Genomic DNA, 18513 nt, shown 5'->3' on the forward strand with positions numbered 1-18513 from the left:
AGAATTCTGAGATTAAAGTCAGAATTCTGAGAAAAAAGTCTGAATTCTGAGAAAAAGTCAGAATTCTAAGATTGAAGTCAGAATTCTGAGAAAAAGTCATAATTCTGACTTTTTTCCCATATTAAACTAAAATAAAATGTAAAAATCAGTTAACTTTTTTTCCAGAGTAGATTAAAGTCAGAATTCTGAGAAAAAAAGTCAGAATTCTGAGATTAAAGTCAGAATTCTGAGATTAAAGTCAGAATTCTGAGAAAAAAAGTCAGAATTCTGACTTTTTTCCAATATTAAACTGAAATAAAAATTAAAAATCAGTTAACTTTTTTTCCCCAGTGGCCCTAATCCTCTTCCGTAAATGTTGGCAGCCCTAAAACTAGTATTTATGCAATTGCAGCAGCATTAATTAAGAAATAAACAAACTCAGGGTGAATATTAAGCGTTTCTGACTTTAATATTCGGCTTAAAATAATTCGGATGAATTTTCCAATACATTCCAACAAATTGACAGCTGTTTTTAAAGCAGACAGGCTTTATAATACCCTGCTTTTAAGAAAAACGTTGAAGGGTTCCGCCCCTGTTGGCCTCAGCATCGCAACCAGCCGACGTCAACCATAAATAGCTAGCTAGCCAGTTGTTGTTTTGGGGGAACACGAAAAGAGCTGCAAGCGGAAGAAACACCGGATTTCAGCTTTTTTCTCCGCTCATATAGTTTTTAAATTTTTTTATACACGACTGAAATAATGTCTACACCTGCGAGGAGGCGATTAATGAGAGATTTTAAAAGGTAAAGAATGCGTTTTTTGGAGGCTACCGCCTTGTTTTATGTTTAAGCTAGCGGCGTTAGCTCCATGGCTAGTTAGCTAAGCGTTAGCACCGGTTGAAGACGAAACTGTTCACACCGAAGAGACTTTTGTCTTAAAATCTAGTCCTAAATCATTTCCAATTCCTTCTTTGACAACAGTTTCTTTTTACACTGAGCCAAAGTCTAATCTCTGAAATGTTGATAACGTCTGGATCTATTTGCTTGCAGTATTTAGATCTGATGCAGTGTTTTCAGTGTTTCCAATCAGTTTGTGGCGCATAGGGGTCATATTTATTTTGCCTATAATACCGCAGAGAAACGCAATCAGTATGGATGAAAAGGTGCTTCACAATGATTATTGATATATTGGATAAAGCTAGAAGAAATCGGGTGGTTTACCGTTGGGGTATTTAAAATGACCAATGTAAAAGGAAGGAAAATCCAGAAAATCTGTTTATTTATTCATATCAGGTCGATTTACTTTCGATTTTTCTTTTCGAGGAAGGATGTTTGGGACTTTTTCTACAGCACCGTGTTTCCCATGGCTGTATAAATTCCTGCCTCCTCTTTTGAAGCCACTTTAATGTTCTGTATTTGTCTGTAATGGACAGTAAACTTAATTCTCCGTGAAGAAAACAATTAAAAATAAAGCTTGTATCGCAATCCATATGTTTGTGTAGTAATATATATTTTTTTATTTCTGCGATGTGCACTTAAAAAAACGTATCACGATATTGGGCAAAATTATTTTGATAACGAAAAGGGTTACAAAAAACAAAAGAAACAAAAACAAAGAAAGGACACTAGTTGCATGAAGTGTGATTTATATAATTAACCATCTCTTAACAATTTCATTTAATCATATTCTTCAAAATCTTCAATATAATAAAACTGAATGAAAATAAAGCTTTTGAAAATTAACCCATTTTCAAGATTATTTCATTATCGTTTATCCTTATTTATAGACCAGGGGTAACTAATTAAAAATAAGCGGGGTCCGAATATAGGAAAATCAACAACCAGTAAAGGTCTGGAGACATTTTTAATTATAATCTGTTTCTTTAATAAACAGAGTTCAACACTGAAATAAATTTAGGTGCTTATGCATTGACTTTTTAAATAAATAAATAAAAAAATTGAAAATTTTTGCATTTTAAGATCTAAAGTGTTTTTTGAAGTGGAGAACAACAATTGTTCAGTTTGGTTTATAGACTATTTCATGATTCACATATTTTGTAAAACACCTGAACTGACCGTTTGTTTTTTTCTTTCTTATTTATCGCTTAATGAGAGCAGTGAGCTTTAGGCTGACCTGCAAGGCTTTAAACCTGGGTTTGAATGGCGACAAAGCCATTCTCATTCACATATCAAGGTGCTAATTTTGAGCCTGGTTTCATATTTACTTTTTGATTATGTTCATGGTGGAGAATCCTGCTTCACAGCAGCAGGTTGAGCCAAACATACTCAAAATGTGCAGGGTCATCTTTGAGCACAGCTTCACTTTTCTGTCACAAGTTCACTACAGTTCTTTCAGCAGTCCGCACTTTCTTTCACGTTTTCTCATCATCGTTACCCACTGCCCGGCTTGCCACAGTTTTGCCTGCTGTGTCTAAAAGTAGCTAGTGGCAACAGCCCTGATTGACACCTCATTGGCTAATATGTATCACATGTGGCCTGGTCCCGGAGAGCTTTACCATGCAAACAGGAGAAGCGGCGCAAGTGAAGTTCGACTGTGTCAAAATGCTATGCTGCAGCTCCTTTTAAGTTCAGATCTTCACCTATAACCAAGACAAATAGCAACCAAACTGAAAGAATGAGGTCCTTGATGCAGGCAGCTGAAAGCAGCTTCCTCTGTATGGCAGCTGGACGACCTTTGCAGTTTTGTTTTCTTGTTTTTTTTACCAGAACCTATTTGAAGAACTGTATGTCTGGAATAATCTTGAATGAGCCAGAGTGGAACACCAGGCAAGATGAATGGGGTTTTATCCTGGGCCTGTTTGCATTGTGATTTCCACAAGCCCTGTGAGGAGTTTACTACTCTGCATTTCAGATGTACAGTGTTTACACCTTGGATCACATCATCAAATTGGAGAAGCTTCAGCTTTCAAAGAAAGTTGTTTGGGCTACTCTGTAAAGCTTGGAACTCAATGCTAATTTTGACATTTTGAATGGGAATAAGCTTCCTGGATGGGAAGCGTAATGCCTTCAAACCTGGAAAACAAAGTTGTTGTTTTTTTTACTTTTTTTGGAACGACTATGACGTCACGTGGATGGCTGAGAATCTTCACCAGCAGTAAAGCAACATATTTTTACTTATTGCCTAACAACAGCTTTTGCCTCCACCTTTAATAACAATATGTTAGTTGGTTGGATTTCTTAATTGCATTATTTGATTATTCAGTTAACTGAATTAAAGCACACCAAGCAGTTTAAGCACTAAGATGGGTCAGGATAAGGTTTTTTTTGTTTGTTTGTTTTTTGCTTGTTTTTTTAGAAGGAAGATGTTGACACATTATGACATTTCCTTACTGCAGCTGCATTGCTTCTGCAAGGTTTAAGTATTCTGAAATGGTTACTCTCTGTTCTGTAGAGTTGATATTGGCTATTTGTTAGTCAGGCTTTCTGCTCAGGAAGTCATCCTGCAGTCAGTTTGTGAAATGCACACTGGTTTCCAATGGTGAAACTCCTTTAGGTTTTGAATTTGGATTAAAATAACATTTTATGAATGACTAATGTATGCATAGCATGCATTCTGTTCTCTAAAAGGGATAATGAGGCACTCACTAACAAGGATGTAATGCACAAGCTATTGTATTGTTTTTATTTGATTTAATTATACCTGCTATAAATCAGACACAATGTGAAAACAATTTTAACCACCAACTACTTTTCTGCTACCCAAGTATGTAGTGTTCTCCACATCTAGGGATGCTGACTTTTCAATAATTTTCTAATGTGCAGTACAACGATGTAACTCGCACCTTCCTAATCGATAAACTGAGTGGTGCACCTTTCACATCACTGTAAAGGAGCTTGGGTACAGTGGGTTTGTCTGCAGTGCAGCCATTGGAAAGATATCTGGGATTTTACAAGCTAAAAATCCTCTTACAACTTTCAATGACTTAAAGTCCTCATAAAAGCCATAATTTTTCTATAAATGGTGTTAATATATGGGCTTTATATGCTTTAGATTTATTTTTGAAATTTTCTTTTAGCAAACAAAAGCAAGAGTTTGAATGTGACAATAACAGAGGCTTATTTAAGCGAGCTACCTTCATGTATACTGTTGGTGTAATTCTGCTAAAACTATGATCTAAAAACAGACTAGTGGTGGGAAAATAAATTTAAAACCAGCTCCTTTGATTTGCTCATTTCTTTGTTGCTAGGCAGCTGTTGCTGTGGCATTTTTGCACTGCATGTCACTGAGATCATTTGTCAAACCAATGAGCATAGTTTGAAATTGTGCAAAAACAACTCCCAGTTTGGCAATGGTAAATTTGTATTGTATTTATTCTAAGCTTAAACACTTGGGTTCTAAACTGATGTGCAGCATAAAAGAAAATCTAGAACATGGTAATTCAATTTTATTAAATTTTTTTCATTTGGATAAGTGTAGTAGAAGGCTACTACACAGTCATAGAGTTGTTTGCCAGTTTAGGTTGCCAAATGATATAAATTGATTATTCTTATCAGTGGAACTTAAGAGAAACTTTTAAAAGTCTGAATATTGGATTATTTTCATATATTGTAATCTGTTTGGATGTTATTCGATCAAACCATATGACGTTTCTAAAATGTTTGGCTAATTATTTGCTGCTCTGTTCCCAGCCTAATAGGAAGTGGGAATAAAAAAATAGCGATTTTCTGTGTAGTAGATTAAATATGCAATACAGCAATTTTCCTGTGCAGAAAGGAATACAAAAAAGCTTATTTTTAAAACAATGAGTTTTAAAGTGTTTTGGGAATTTTTAGACACACAACTATATCATTATTTTCTGCAAATGAAAAAGGCATGTAGGGAAAAAAATGGTTAATTGCAACATTTTATTATTCATTTAATTGTATTAAAGCACACCAAGCAGTTTAAGCACTAAAACCGGTCAGGGAGAAGTTTTTTTTTTTGAAAGATGTTGTTGACAATTCATGACATTTCCTGACTGCAGCTGCGTTGCTTCTGTAAGTTTTAAATGTCGTGGCATGATTACTTTCTGTTCTGCAGAGAGAAACGGAGCCTCATGAAAAGCAGTGTCACCGTTTTGGTAATTTCTTCTGACTCTGAGCGACCAGATCCTTTGATATTGCAAACATTCCATAACTGAAGTGCTTCATTGTCTTTAAGTTAAAGTAGAGATGCAAACAAATAATCTGTTCAGAAGGCTTTTTTGTATGTGTTGTAGTGTTGCCACCATCCACTCACTGGTATTGGCAAGAGGGGTGATGCTGGAGTGGAAGCATGCCAGAGCAAAAACATAAAATGATCCAAATTCCTGTCTGGGATTGTTTACTCTGTGTTAATGGTGACAAAGATGCATAGAGATACAGTCATATGAAAACTTTTGGGCACCCCTATTAATCTTAATTATTTCTAAATATTTGGGTGTTTGCAACAGCTATTTCAGTTTGATATATCTAATAAGTGATGGACACTATAATATTTCAGTATTGAATTGAGGTTTATTGTACTAACAGAAAATGTGTAATATGCATTAAAAAAATTGCAAAAATATGGGCACCTCAGCAAAAAAAGAGACATTATTTGGTAGATCTTCTTTTTGCAAATACAGCCTCTTTTGCTTCTTGTAATGAGTTCCTCGATTCTGGATGAAGGGATTTTTGACCATTCTTCTTTGCAAAATGGTTCCAGTTCAGTTAAGTTTGATGGTCGCTGAGCATGGCCAGCCTGCTTCAAATCATCCCACAGATCTTTAGTGATATTCAGGATGGCCATTCCAGAATATTGTAATTGTTCCTCTGCATGAATGCCTGAGTAGATTTGGAGTGCTGTTTTGGATCATTGTCTTGCTGAAATATCCATCCCGGCGTAACTTCAACTTCGTAACTTATTCTTGAACATTATTCTCAAGAATCTGCTGATATTGAGTGGAATCCATGTGACCCTCAACTTGAACAAGAGTCCCAGTGCCAGCATTGGCAGCGCAGCCCCAAAGCATGATGGAAACTCCACCAAATTGTACAGTGGGTAGCAAAGTGTTTTTCTTGGAACGCAGTCCATTTTTACCGCCATGCATTACGCCTTTTATTTATGACCAAACAACCAAATTTTTCATCAGTCCACAGGATGTTATTCCAAAATGAAGCTGGCTTGTCCAAATGTGCTGATTCTGTTGTGGAGTGCTTGCAGAAAAGGCTTCTGTCACATCACTCTCACTTACAGCTTCTCTTTGTGTAGAGTGCGCTGAATTGTTGAACGATGCGCAGTGACACCATCTGTAGCAAGATGATGCTTTAGGTCTTTGGTGGTTTGTGGGTTGTCCTTTACCTTTCTCACCATTCTTTTTCTCTGCCTCTCTGATATTTTTCTCGGCCTGCCACTTCGGGGCTTAGCAAGAATTGTCCCTATGGTCTTCCATTTCCTTACTTGGTTCCTCACAGTGGAAACTGACAGTTTAAATCTCTGAGACAACTTTTTGTATCCTTCCCCTGAACGACTATGTTAAACAATCTTTGTTTTCCGGTCATTTTAGAGAAGTTTTTATGTGCCCACGATTAATCTTGAGAAAAGATTCAAATAGGAGGAAAACCTGCAACTAGCCACCTTAAATACATTTTCTTCTGATTGGATACACCTGGCTATTAGGTTCAAATCGTAATTAAGTAACCAAACCAATTTTGTGTTTCAATAAGTCAGTGAAAAGTAGTTAAGGGTATTCAAATCAATAAAATGATTAGGGTACCCACATTTTTGCACCTGTCAAGTTTTGTTTTAATGCATATTGCACATTTTGTGTTTGTCAAATAAACCTCAATTCAATACTGAAATATTACTGTGTCCATCAGTTATTAGATATATAAAACTGAAATAGCTGCTGCAAACACACAAATATTGTGACATAAAGAATAATTATGATTAATACGGGTACTCAAACTTTTTCACGTGACCGTATATAACAAATACCATCCACTTCACTGAAACAAAGTGGCAAATAGTCTGACAGCATGTTAGAACCAAATATCCTGTGCATCTAAACAGTTTACATATTTTATGATTATGGTTTCCTAAACATTTACTTCAAGTGCATCAGATGGGCAGAGTTGACTCTCTAAAATACACCCCTCTTGATTTGCATAATGAGGCAGAAATGCATACAGAAATGTAAAAACAGCCAGAAATAAATGGCATGGCAGAAATATATCGGCTAAAAAAATACAATCTAAAAAAATAAAACAGACAAAAATGTATCGTGCACACAAATACTTAAAAAATAAGTAATAAAGTTGAAGATTATAACGGACAATAAAAAAGGTAATCATAACAAAGGCGAATAAATAAAGAAGCTAATTAAAAGAGATTCATACATTAATGCATCACCTTATAAATTGATTTCTACCTTCATTTATTTGTTTGTATTTTTGTGGGCAATAAATTGTATGCTTATTTATTGATGGAGCATTTATTTATTTCTGTGTTTATTTTTAAATATGGCAGTTGGTCCTCCATAGCATCTCTGGTACCGAGGCTTTAACAGGCTTGAAGCTTAAAGCGGGTGGGCTGCACAGCCACAGAACAGCAGAGCCTCTGATGAGCCTTTGGAGTAGCATTATGTTTACTGACGACTTATTATTGGATAGGCGGCATGCTGTTGATCTTTGATCCTCGCACTGTATCATATTGCTGTTTGTTGTTTTGACTGATAATTAGCTGGTTGTCAAGGTGACTAATTAGTTTCCTTAATGCAGAATGCATTCATAAATCCCTCTGGATATGTTTGCTTTTCCCCGCCACCTCCTCCTTAAATGTCAGTTTCTTTTGTCTTTCTCTTTCCTCTCCTCCTTAATGTTCCTTTTCTTTGCTACTCAGACTTCAGGAAGATCCTCCCACTGGTGTGAGCGGAGCTCCGTCAGAGAACAACATCATGCTTTGGAACGCTGTTATTTTTGGGTGAGTCATGTTCTAAATCCTTCTCTGCTCCCGCTGCCTCTGTGATGCACACGTTCTGCAAACTGCTCCAGTCACTGTTCTCCCCTTCCCTCATCCACTTCTTCGCTATATTAGAAAATCCTAGATGTCCTGCCTGACTTGTTCATACATGCGTATCTTGAACCCTCGAATCCATTTTAGATGCTTAGATGTACAACAGGATACAATTCATCTCTTCGTAATGCAGTTCAGATTACAGTGAACAAAAAGGCTTTTGTTCTGCAGATGTCGACACCCATTTAGTAACAGGGTTATAAGCAGGTACATTTTAAATCTTATATAAAACACAAAAACATGACTTTAAGCTTTTAAGCTTTCCTCCTTAACTTCTTTATTTGGAAAAAAAAAAACAATACTTCTGAAATAAATACAGGTATAATTCATTAACGTTAACGATAATCATTTTCTCCTAAGGCTCCTCTGACTCATGGAGAATTTTTAGAAAAATAATAATGATGGTTTAACAATATGAATTCTGTGGAGGAATTAAAAGCCCTGTCCTTGGTTACATCATAAGAAAACATAATCTTTAACATTCTTTAAATTAGCATAGGTAGTGGTTATCCTGGAGTTTTGGAAAAAAGTTAGCCCACTAGTTTTGGAAAAACTGAACTATAGGAAAGTAAGAGGCAAACATACTTTCACAGCATGTCACTGACTCAAGTATGCAATAAGGTAATGTGATGATAATCAGTTGGATTGTGTATGTTTGTTCATCGCCTTTTATCATTTTGACATAGTGACACTGTTTGACGTGTTTTGCAAGTGCAGCAAATATGATTCGTCTCAATTAAAATGCCATCGTTTCACTTTTGCTTTTACCCATTGAAGTGCATCTTTTACATGCATGCCTGTCATTCCATCAGTGTCAGTTCATCTTTACCCTCATGGTGAACTTTATTGAATGTTTTGTGGAGCTGCAGCAGGTTAGAACAAAAGAGAGGAAGATGATTAGTTCACAATTACGTAGTAACCAGGTATATGAACCTGATATTAATACTCAGTATTAAAGTCATTTGGAATGATTTATGGGGGGTGAAGGAATGATTTTCAAAGCTTAAACACTAAAAGCAATAACAAAGTGTAATGTGTAACAGCAACATTTACTCACTACGAAATTATGCTTTGCTTTTATATATTTTTAGAATCATATTTTTGGGCTCTGCTAATAAGCAATCTGTGTCTCTCCTTCCTCTCGCTCTGTACAGGCCTGTTGGAACACCATTTGAAGATGGTAAGTTTTCTTTTTTTCTTAAGTATTTATTGTTTTGTTTACCAAAACAACTGAAATGTATTGAATTCAGCTTCTTAACAATGCATGCAGTGCTGTATTTCTGCTTCAGCATGTAAGCATACTGTGCAAACATTAGGCTATAAGGATTATACAACAAAATACTCAGAGTACACTTCAGTTGATCCACTCATTAGTAAGTTGGCCAAAGGGATATAAATGCATGATTTCACTGCAAATACAGAAAGGAAAAATGTCACTAACACTCAAACTGAAAACGCATGCAATGAAAAAATTCTGCAAAGAAAATAAGCAGATATCAGAGAAAGTGAAGAGCAACAAAGTGGAAGCACACTGCATACAGAAAAAAGCTGAAAATTGATAAGTAATGCTAAAACACAAAAAACATGCAAAGGGAAAAATGCTGAAAAACAAAAATTAGAAGTTAAATTTGCAAACTGGAAGAGGGAGTCCAGACCAGTGGGGGAGAAGATAAGCAACTCACAACGGATCATCTATGGGACTGTTTAAAATATTAAGTATTCATTAATATTTTAACAAAATCCAAAGATTTAGGTAATATTTACATCCTGATTTCTAATCTACGGTGGAAGCTTTGCTCATACTACATAACTCATTTTAGCGAGGAAAAGCGTCGGTCTTCTCTGATAGGCAGTTTACTTAAAGATCAACCTGTCACTTCGTTTTAACAATCGGTGCTTTAATGTTGTTGCCAATTCTCTTTGTTTGGGGGGGTGGGTTTAGGATGTTCTGAAAAGTCGCTAAATGTTACCTTTGTCAACTTCTGCCCTCTTTGTTTTGATGAGACTTGTCACATTTTCCATTGACAAAGCAAAACTTGCAGAAAAATGGCATTCCTCCTATTAATAAAAATGAATAAATAAATCAAAAACCACACAAGCTTTGTATTGAAGTAAATAATTTTTAAACACTACAGTTTTAGATGCATTCTGTACAGTAATATTGTCAAGGATAAACTGTTTGGCTTGTTTATGGGAATCCCTTTATTTTTTTTATTTTTTATTTATGATCTCCAAAAGGTATAGCGCCAAAAATACAGTTTAGCAGAAGAACAAGTTTGCTGATGTAGCTGTTGATCATCTGCATTTTTTTCAGATTAAGTAAAACTTCTGGGGGGGGTCTGCAACATTCTTTGCTCAAATGCTGCAGGACGGATCAGTTTATATTTCTGCTATTTCAGAACCTTATTCCACTTGCAAAGACTGTTGGTATATTGGATTTGGACTAAGGCTAGTGTCTGTGGGTAAACAGGACGGAGATCTGGAATCTTAGACTTTGCATCAGTGCAGCTGTTTTTAGATGGTTTTCTTAATTTCAAATTTTTATAAATCTTGGATTAAGGTAATGTTTTCAGTTTGGCATTGCAGAGTATTCAGTTTGCCATTCAATATTTGCTGTCAATCGTTTACTTTTACTCTTATTCTGCACATGCATTGTTATGGTAATTTATATCTAGTCACTCCGTGATGTCTTTTCACCATCTTTGTTTTTAGTTTGTTTTTTTTGCAAGATAAACTTTTGTAGCCAATCTTGATTTCTGTCTCTACAGGAACATTTAAACTGCTGATAGAGTTTTCAGAGGAGTATCCAAACAAGCCTCCCACAGTTCGATTTGTCTCCAAAATGTTTCATCCAAATGGTAGGTGGCGCTGCTGCAGAAATGACCCCAAACCCATGTGGAGCTTAAAACTTTTTTTCATGATATTATATATTTATCCTGATATTTTATTATCATCAACAAGAGAGAAAGTTGGTTGTACATGTCTGTTTGGACTTTTTAACTTAATAATCTTGATGACGTGGATTAATACTTAGGAACAAATGTATTATTGGATTGTTTAACTATATTTATTTTTTCCCTGTTTCCTAGTTTATGCTGACGGCAGTATATGTTTAGACATTCTTCAGAATCGCTGGAGCCCTACGTATGATGTTTCATCCATACTCACCTCCATCCAGGTTTGTCAGTAACTTCCTTTTGTGTGGCCCAATTGAAAAAATTCTCGCCCGACTGGAAAAACAGCCTTTAAAAGACAAAAAAAATCATACGGTGTATGCCCAGCCTAAAAAGAGGACTAGATAAAGGCAACAGTCTAACTCTTCTTTTTAGACCAGGTTTTTATATTGTTGATGTTTTATCTGCACATTTAATACTAGATGAATCTGAATGTGGTGATTCCTGAAGTAGGGCTTCCAGCTGTTATTCCCTCATTGCTAATGCAGCTCATTCTTCCATACTTCTTCCATCCACCTAACTTTCTTGTAATACTCTGGGATACAGCCCACTGTGACCTGTTTGTTTTTCATAGAGATTGATGTTTGTAAAATCATCTCTTTGTTTCTCTCTCTGCAGTCTTTGCTTGATGAGCCAAACCCCAACAGCCCAGCCAATAGTCAGGCGGCACAGCTCTACCAGGAAAATAAGAGGGAGTACGAAAAAAGGGTAACAGCCATTGTGGAGCAGAGCTGGGTAGACGTCTGAGCATTTTTTCCCCTATACCCTTTATCTTCACACACACCCCTCTTCATCATCCCTCTTATTCAGTCTCTCATCAATAAGTAACCATATCAAAACTCAAGTGCCACCCTGATTTAAAAAAAAAAGAAGAAAAACACCAAATCTGAACAGACATTAACTTGCTTACCAATACATTATAGGAAATGTGGGATGGTGGGGTTGATCTTATGTTATGTTTTTTGATTTTATTTTTTTATTGCATGGTGTGGAATAAGTTATTGCTAACAAATTTGTAATATATCTTTGGTTGGACTAAAGCGGTTAATGCCCAAGATTTGAAAAACATTTTTTTTGTTTTTCTGATGATGTGCTGGTTTGAAAAAGGACATGCTAAATGACCAAATCGGCATATTTTTAAAAAGCTGTGGAAACGAACAAAAAAAACACGGAAATGCCTTTTTAGAGTCCATAGCATCAGTTTTCCTCCGTCCATCTGCAAATGCAGCTGAGGAGGAACAGGTTGTCTGCTCCTGCAGATTTCTGCTTCTTTTTGTTTTTAAAGAATGATTAAGTTGGGATTCAACAAGGGTTACAGGACAACAAGAGCACAGATGAATCACGGCTGGCCATGATGGAGGTTTATTATTAGAGAGGGAATAATGTTTGTGTTTTGTTCTAAAATGGAGAGCCCCGAATTTTCCCTCCTATGTTCATGTTGGCACGAAAGGTATGCAGGCATGTTTATTAAAAGCAAGAATGACAGGATTGGAGAAAATATGGTGTTAGGGAGGGAGTTTAATGCTTCCATATCATGTCTGCTGATCCTCTGTTATTCACACGTTTATTTCTTCATAGAAGAAAATCAGAGAAGGGAGCAAAGGAGCTTTTTCCTCTTAATGTATAATTTCCCTCCACATAAAAAATACTTTGTTCATTTAAGGCCAGGGGCTTAAGTGTCCATAGCTTGGATGGTTCTATTAAAACCAAGCTGCATATATATTAAAAATAAGGTCAAGAGAACCAGAGATTTAATCATTTGATTTGGAATTTTTACAAAACAAGCTATTATATTGAAAATTTAAGCATTTTTACAATAACTTTGTCTGCAATGTTTATTTTTTTGTTTTTGTTTTGTTTTTTGATGGCGTTTCCTCTAAACATCATTACTACATGACTTGCCCTACCTAGTAGCATCTGCTCAGTAATCATTCAAAAGTCCCCCTTTCTTAAACGAAGATGGTCATATTGTGGCTTGTGACTTATTTCACCTAGTAAACAGAGTATGCTATAAAATTTTGAGAAACAAATGTATACTTAAAATAATATGCTGTATAAAACATAATAAAACACATTTTTCAGACTTTGACGAAAGCTTCTCTTTGTGTTTTCTTTTTCTGCATATGATCCCCTAATTAAAATTGACTTAGAAAAAATTATGCATTCCAGAGCTGCATAAAGTTCACAAAAACACCTTAAAACTGAAAAGTTATTGGGTTAGAGTCAGAAAATTGTTCACTATAATTGGGGAAAGTAAAGTAGTAATTTTTTTTTTTTTTTTTTTTTGCATCAAAAGAGGCAAAACGAGCAATTTTTTGTTTTCAATCCCTTTACTTGGATAAAAATAATAATTTTGGGTTTCAGTTTTTAGGACAATAGAAGGTGGTTCAAACTTTATTGTTTGGGATTTAAACTGTAGGTTTCCATCACTTGAAAAGGCAGCTTGCTTCCAGAGATTTCAGAGGATTTCACTCGAAACACCAAGGTTGATTCTTTCCTTTTTTTCTCTTTTATTTGACAGTTCAATCAACAATAGTAGCATTGATAGTACCGCAGTAGTAGATGAAAAACCTTTAAACATAAACACAGAGAAACAATGATTAACATCCTTTAAATGACAAAATTATTCCTGAAACAAAATATATGATCTAAACCCAAAGTCAAGCATATTCAAAGCATTATTCCGTGATAAGTGTTTACATTCTAGTAATAATAATTTACTTTCTCAAACACATTTTAAATAATTCCTCTTTTCGTTTTTTTTTTTTTTTACTTTTCATTTTAACGTTTCAATCTGAATATTCAAACAATTTGTGGCTCCCCAGCTCCTTCTCTTTGGAACAAACTTTCCTGCAGTGTATTCACCCAGGCAACCTCATAGTGCTCATTGCTGCACAGTGAGTGAACATCTCCAAACTGATCCCTTAATTAGCTTCACCTGGAGTCTATCTCCAGGTTGGGAGAGATACTCTCCTATTTTCAGTTAGAGGAAGGCGGGGAATGAATTCAGCTCAACAGTGGGACAATAAAGGGATTGACATTACATATATAGTACATACCTATACATTATATACACAGTAGGCTGTATTATAAGGATGAGGTCTGGAGATGATAGGTTTGTGTAGCTTCTAGGTCCTGAATGAGGAGAGAAGCAGTGTCATGAGGCATGATCTTTGGTCCTGATGGACTGCAGCCTCCTGCAAGAGCGAAGTTTCTGAAATGGTTTGGCTGGGGTGCAAAGGATCAGCCATGATCTTCACTGTACGCCTCAAAGTCCTTGAGGCGTACAGATCCTCGAGAGATGGAAGGTTGCAGCCAATCACCTTCTCTGAAGAACAGATGACACGCCGCAGTCTGTCCTTGTCCTTGCCAGTGGCATCAGCTTACCAGATCATGAGGTAAGGATGGAGGAGTAGAAGTGCGTCAGAGTAACATGTAACAGAATTAATAATGTTCCAACCTTTCTAGAGAAATATAAAATGAACATTTCTGTTTTTAAAGAAGTTCATTATTGCCACCAACCAGACCATTAAAAAAGCAGTTTGTCTTTTGTTTATATGCCTATTCCAAATCAATGAATCCTTTAATGATAAATTGGTCCAATAATGAAACAAAGTAGTCTTGATTTAAAAGAAAAATGTCTATAAACATCCACAAAATTATTTAAATACTGTAATGATGTACTTAGTTACTAGGCACTGATGTATTGTCACGTCATGCTGCTGGATCATAACTTTCTTATGGAGTTGAAATTTAGATCTAAAATTTGCTGATCAATAGGTAAAGATCACATTCTTAGGAAGTAAAAATCGGCTCATAAATCTGGCATCAGGGGATTTTTCTGAGGCATATACATGGGTTTGACTGCATGAAAATGAAAAAGCGTTGTCTGTATAGATTCAGCTGTAAAATGGATGCAAAGCTGTTACAGATTGGGCATTGGGTGCTTTAAGCAGCACATTAAAAGCAGCTCCACCACAATCTATAGTCATTTTACTTTAATTGACCAGTAGACCCTCAAGATGTTAAACTGGAGGAGATCTAACAGCAGGAATCTCTCTTCAATGAGTCCTCATCTTTACAGCAGGACAAAGCCTCCCTTTACGTCTTAAAGGGCTGCTTCCAGGAGAATAACAATAACAATGTTCTCTTTTCTAAAAGAGATTTGAAATATTTGGTAAGGGAGGTTAAAAACCTTGGATGAACTTCATTAATCCTTCTCCAACAAGTGGAGCAATGTTCCTTCCAATCTCCCAAAAAACACCAAGCATGTGCTACTTAATGTTATCCATGGCCCTTTTCAACATTTTCTTTTTCAGAGCTATAGCACTAAACTGATTATCTTGTTTGAGTTTAAAAAAACTTTCAAGTCTTTGGGGGACTTTTCTTTTGTCTCATGTTGAAGTTCAACACCAAACTGAGTATTGGTGATGTGATTTTTGTTTTTTGGTGAGGGAGCCATGTTGGGCAGAATTGACATTTAAAGGAAATTTCCAGTGTGTATGCAGCATTTATTTAATTACAAGGATTAGGCAGGTTTGACCTAAATTAAAGCCTGATTTTACTCCTTGGTGTGCATGTATAGTTCTTTTTGGTGAATACAGCAAAAAATCCACATATGAATTTTCATTACTTCTACCAATCTACCCCAATCCTCTGGAATGAGGTAGATTGATGGTAAATTGGGAACACAATAAAAAATTAAGTTTGCTCTATTTTAATGGGAAAACATTGCACTCTGCTATGCAAGCTGCCTTTTTAACTCAGATCTTTCCTGCTTTAGTTCCTTCTGTGAACCATTTCCAACCCTGTAGTTTAATTAATCCAGTTATAGATTTTAAAGAAAAAAATTATCTAAGCTAATTTTAGTTAAGGTTTCTAAACTAAGCATTTCCAATGTATAATTTTCTCCCTGGCTAAATAACTTTTTTTTAATGCATTTTGCTTGACTAATTTTTTGAACATTCAGGACATTTTATTTGCTTTATAAACTAGAATCTGTCATTTGTTCAGTCTTTGTATTTTTCAACTTTAAAGTTGTCATTTAAAGTGTGTTTGGTCTGTTTCTGCTCCCTGCATGTCATGTTATTTGGCCTCAGTTCAGCTTTCTAAAGATATAAGATGAAACAGAAAGCAGCTGAAAAACCAGGGGTGTGTAGATTACCCCAAATTTTACTAAAGTAAGAGTAGCACTACATTTTTTGTATTATTTTATTCAAAAGTAAAAAAATATTTGGTAAAAAGTAGTGTTGTGCCGATGCCCTTTTTTGGCCCCAATACTGATACCTGGCTGTGCAGTATTGGCTGATAATATCTGTTTGAAATTGATGTGTGTGTGTGATGGGTCCATTAACACCGATGTGTCAGTGCATGCATGGAGCAAAACTGTATCAGTGAGCGTGCTGTTTCAAGAAAGTCATGTGACCGATACAGAAGTAGTTTCTTACAGACTGACTCACTAAGCTGTGTTTAAAAATGTATCTGTCAACATGATTCATCTGCTTAAAATTTTTTTTAATCTTTTGCAGTTTATTATTAAAATTATAAATACTTTTAGAACAGCCTAAAAGGAATAAGAACATTTTAGGCTTTGCATTTTTATTTTTTCATTGTGTCATCCTTTTTTGTGTTATACAACGTGACTAACGGACATAGTAAATTTACTACTTTTTTACTAGGTTTTAAAGCATACACATGGCATTTAGTTTGAATTAATAGACTGAGGTGAGTGTCACCTTTGCAATTTTCTTAATTCCTAAAATTGGATAGTTTACCAATATTTTATTATTTACAAACCAGGGGGAACTCAGACAGCAGTGTTTGAAAAAAAGTTATTTTAATCTTCTAGAAAACACATTAAAAAACAGGTTAAAACATGCCGGGATTGCTAAAAATGTACAAATGCATTCATAAAATGTGACTGCACTCAAACTGAAAAATCACAGGTAAAAATGAAGAATGCGATGAGATGCTCCCACAAAAAAAAAAAAAAAAAAAAGTTGGTTAATCAGTTCAATTAAAAGGATCAATTTCTCTAAAATCCTTAAAATGCAGGTCCATGTTGAGCACATCCTGGGCGTCTGCTCCAGTCATCGGCCCTGTGGCAGAGCAGGAGAATTCAGTTAGGACTTTCTCTTACATTTTATTGTTTTCTGATGGTGTTTTTTTTTTTTTTACAGAATACCTGCTGGTTTTTAATAATTTCATCCCTGGTCTTGAAAACTGGTGCGTCCTTTACAACGATGCCCTCGGCCATTTCCTTCACTTTATCCAGAAGCTCTGTGCTGTAGCTGAAAGTAAAAAGATGGATTCAGTCACTATAAACTTAAAGCTTCCTTTTATAACAGATTTACAAAAGTTCCATACAGCATAAGAAATGGAAGAATACAAGGAAGGAAAGAAGAGAAAGGGGAATGATTAAAGGAAGGAATGGATGAAATAAAATATATAGGAATAAAAGGAGGTAACAATTAAAGAAAATAATAAATTGTAGAATAAATGTGATAATTTATGTAAAAATAAATGGAAAGTTAGGGTAGAAAGAAATACAAGGAAGGAAAGAAGAAAAAGGTTAATGAAAGAATGATGAAAGGATGAAAGAATTGAAAAAAATTGATTAAAAAGTTGTAACAATGAAAGAAAATAATAAATTGTACAATAAATGGGATAATTTATGTAAGGACAAAACTAATGGGAAAGTTAGGGTAGAAGGAAATAAGGAAAGGAAATAAAGGAGGATGGAAGGAAGAAAATAATAAAGGATGCCAAAAATAAAGAAAGAAGGAAATAAGAGGGAAAGGACATAACATGGAACTTAACTCTTAAACATGAATTAATAAATGAAGCACTGGATCTAATATTTATCAAACTGGGCCAGATAATCATTCAGTAAAAAGGCTCATGGGGTCTGAGATCGTGGTGTGTTTACGTACCGACATCCCATGAAGACGTTGTTGGCCCACACCATGGACAGAGACAGCAGATGGTCCAGCTGCTCCTCCTTAAAATCGTCCATGTTCCTCAGGATAAACTCCCTCCGGGCCTCCCAGTGTTTTTCGCTCTCCCAGTAACCCCGGTACGTCTCTACCTGGTTGGCCAGAACACGGTTCTGTTGAATAAAGTCCTCCACGTCCGGAACAGACATTTTTTTTTCTCTTGGACCTGAAAGGGAACGCAACTTCCTGTGCGAAAGGAGGGTTTCTCCCAGCAGCGCCACCCTCTGGTGGAGGTGTGACATAGCAGCTCAGGTTAACTACAATAGACATACATATAAGAGTATAATAATAAAATAAAAAAATCCATTTATTGTCCCAAAATTGGTAAATTGTGGTGTTACAGCAGCAACAGATTACAGCAAAAGTGGTCACACAACTTTGGAACTTATAAAAAGTGCATACAAATAACAGAAAAGTATTAAAAAAAAAATAAACAAAACAAAAAAAAAAATACTGTAATGTACAGTGCTTTTAGAAATATAAAAACAGTGCATCTGAAGAATAAATAATCAATATACAGCTGTGGACATGTTACAGTATTTTTACAGTATA

At 35.5% G+C, this 18513-nt stretch overlaps 2 protein-coding genes across 2 annotated transcripts; one reads left to right on the top strand and one right to left on the bottom strand.

Moving 5' to 3' along the window:
* Positions 1-600: 600 nt before the first annotated feature.
* On the top strand, positions 601-13050 carry ube2b (ubiquitin conjugating enzyme E2B). Its single transcript, XM_015384242.1, has 6 exons — positions 601-781; positions 7839-7919; positions 9167-9192; positions 10781-10870; positions 11102-11190; positions 11585-13050. Exons 1-6 carry the CDS (start codon positions 738-740, stop codon positions 11711-11713), a joined length of 459 nt encoding a protein of 152 aa, XP_015239728.1. The 5' UTR covers positions 601-737; the 3' UTR covers positions 11714-13050.
* A 3511-nt stretch (positions 13051-16561) lies between these two features.
* cdkn2aipnl (CDKN2A interacting protein N-terminal like) lies at positions 16562-18142 on the bottom strand. Its single transcript, XM_015384226.1, has 3 exons — positions 17899-18142; positions 17151-17256; positions 16562-17064 (listed from the first exon to the last, which is right to left on the bottom strand). Exons 1-3 carry the CDS (start codon positions 18108-18110, stop codon positions 17056-17058), a joined length of 327 nt encoding a protein of 108 aa, XP_015239712.1. The 5' UTR covers positions 18111-18142; the 3' UTR covers positions 16562-17055.
* Positions 18143-18513: the final 371 nt, after the last annotated feature.

The sequence above is a fragment of the Cyprinodon variegatus genome, unplaced genomic scaffold (assembly GCF_000732505.1).
Source record: "Cyprinodon variegatus isolate N-32 unplaced genomic scaffold, C_variegatus-1.0 Scaffold308, whole genome shotgun sequence".
Lineage (NCBI taxonomy): Eukaryota > Metazoa > Chordata > Actinopteri > Cyprinodontiformes > Cyprinodontidae > Cyprinodon > Cyprinodon variegatus.

What these genes read in the sequence shown, in the direction of transcription:
- ube2b (XM_015384242.1), top strand. Translation starts at nt 738, where the DNA reads ATGTCTACACCTGCGAGGAGGCGATTAATGAGAGATTTTAAAAG. An exon ending in CAAAATGTTTCATCCAAATG is followed by an intron (nt 10,871 to 11,101) that starts GTAGGTGGCGCT and finishes CCTGTTTCCTAG; the next exon opens with TTTATGCTGACGGCAGTATA. An exon ending in CCATACTCACCTCCATCCAG is followed by an intron (nt 11,191 to 11,584) that starts GTTTGTCAGTAA and finishes CTCTCTCTGCAG; the next exon opens with TCTTTGCTTGATGAGCCAAA.
- cdkn2aipnl (XM_015384226.1), bottom strand. Translation starts at nt 18,110, where the DNA reads ATGTCTGTTCCGGACGTGGAGGACTTTATTCAACAGAACCGTGTTCTG. An exon ending in AACGTCTTCATGGGATGTCG is followed by an intron (nt 17,257 to 17,898) that starts GTACGTAAACAC and finishes TTTTACTTTCAG; the next exon opens with CTACAGCACAGAGCTTCTGG.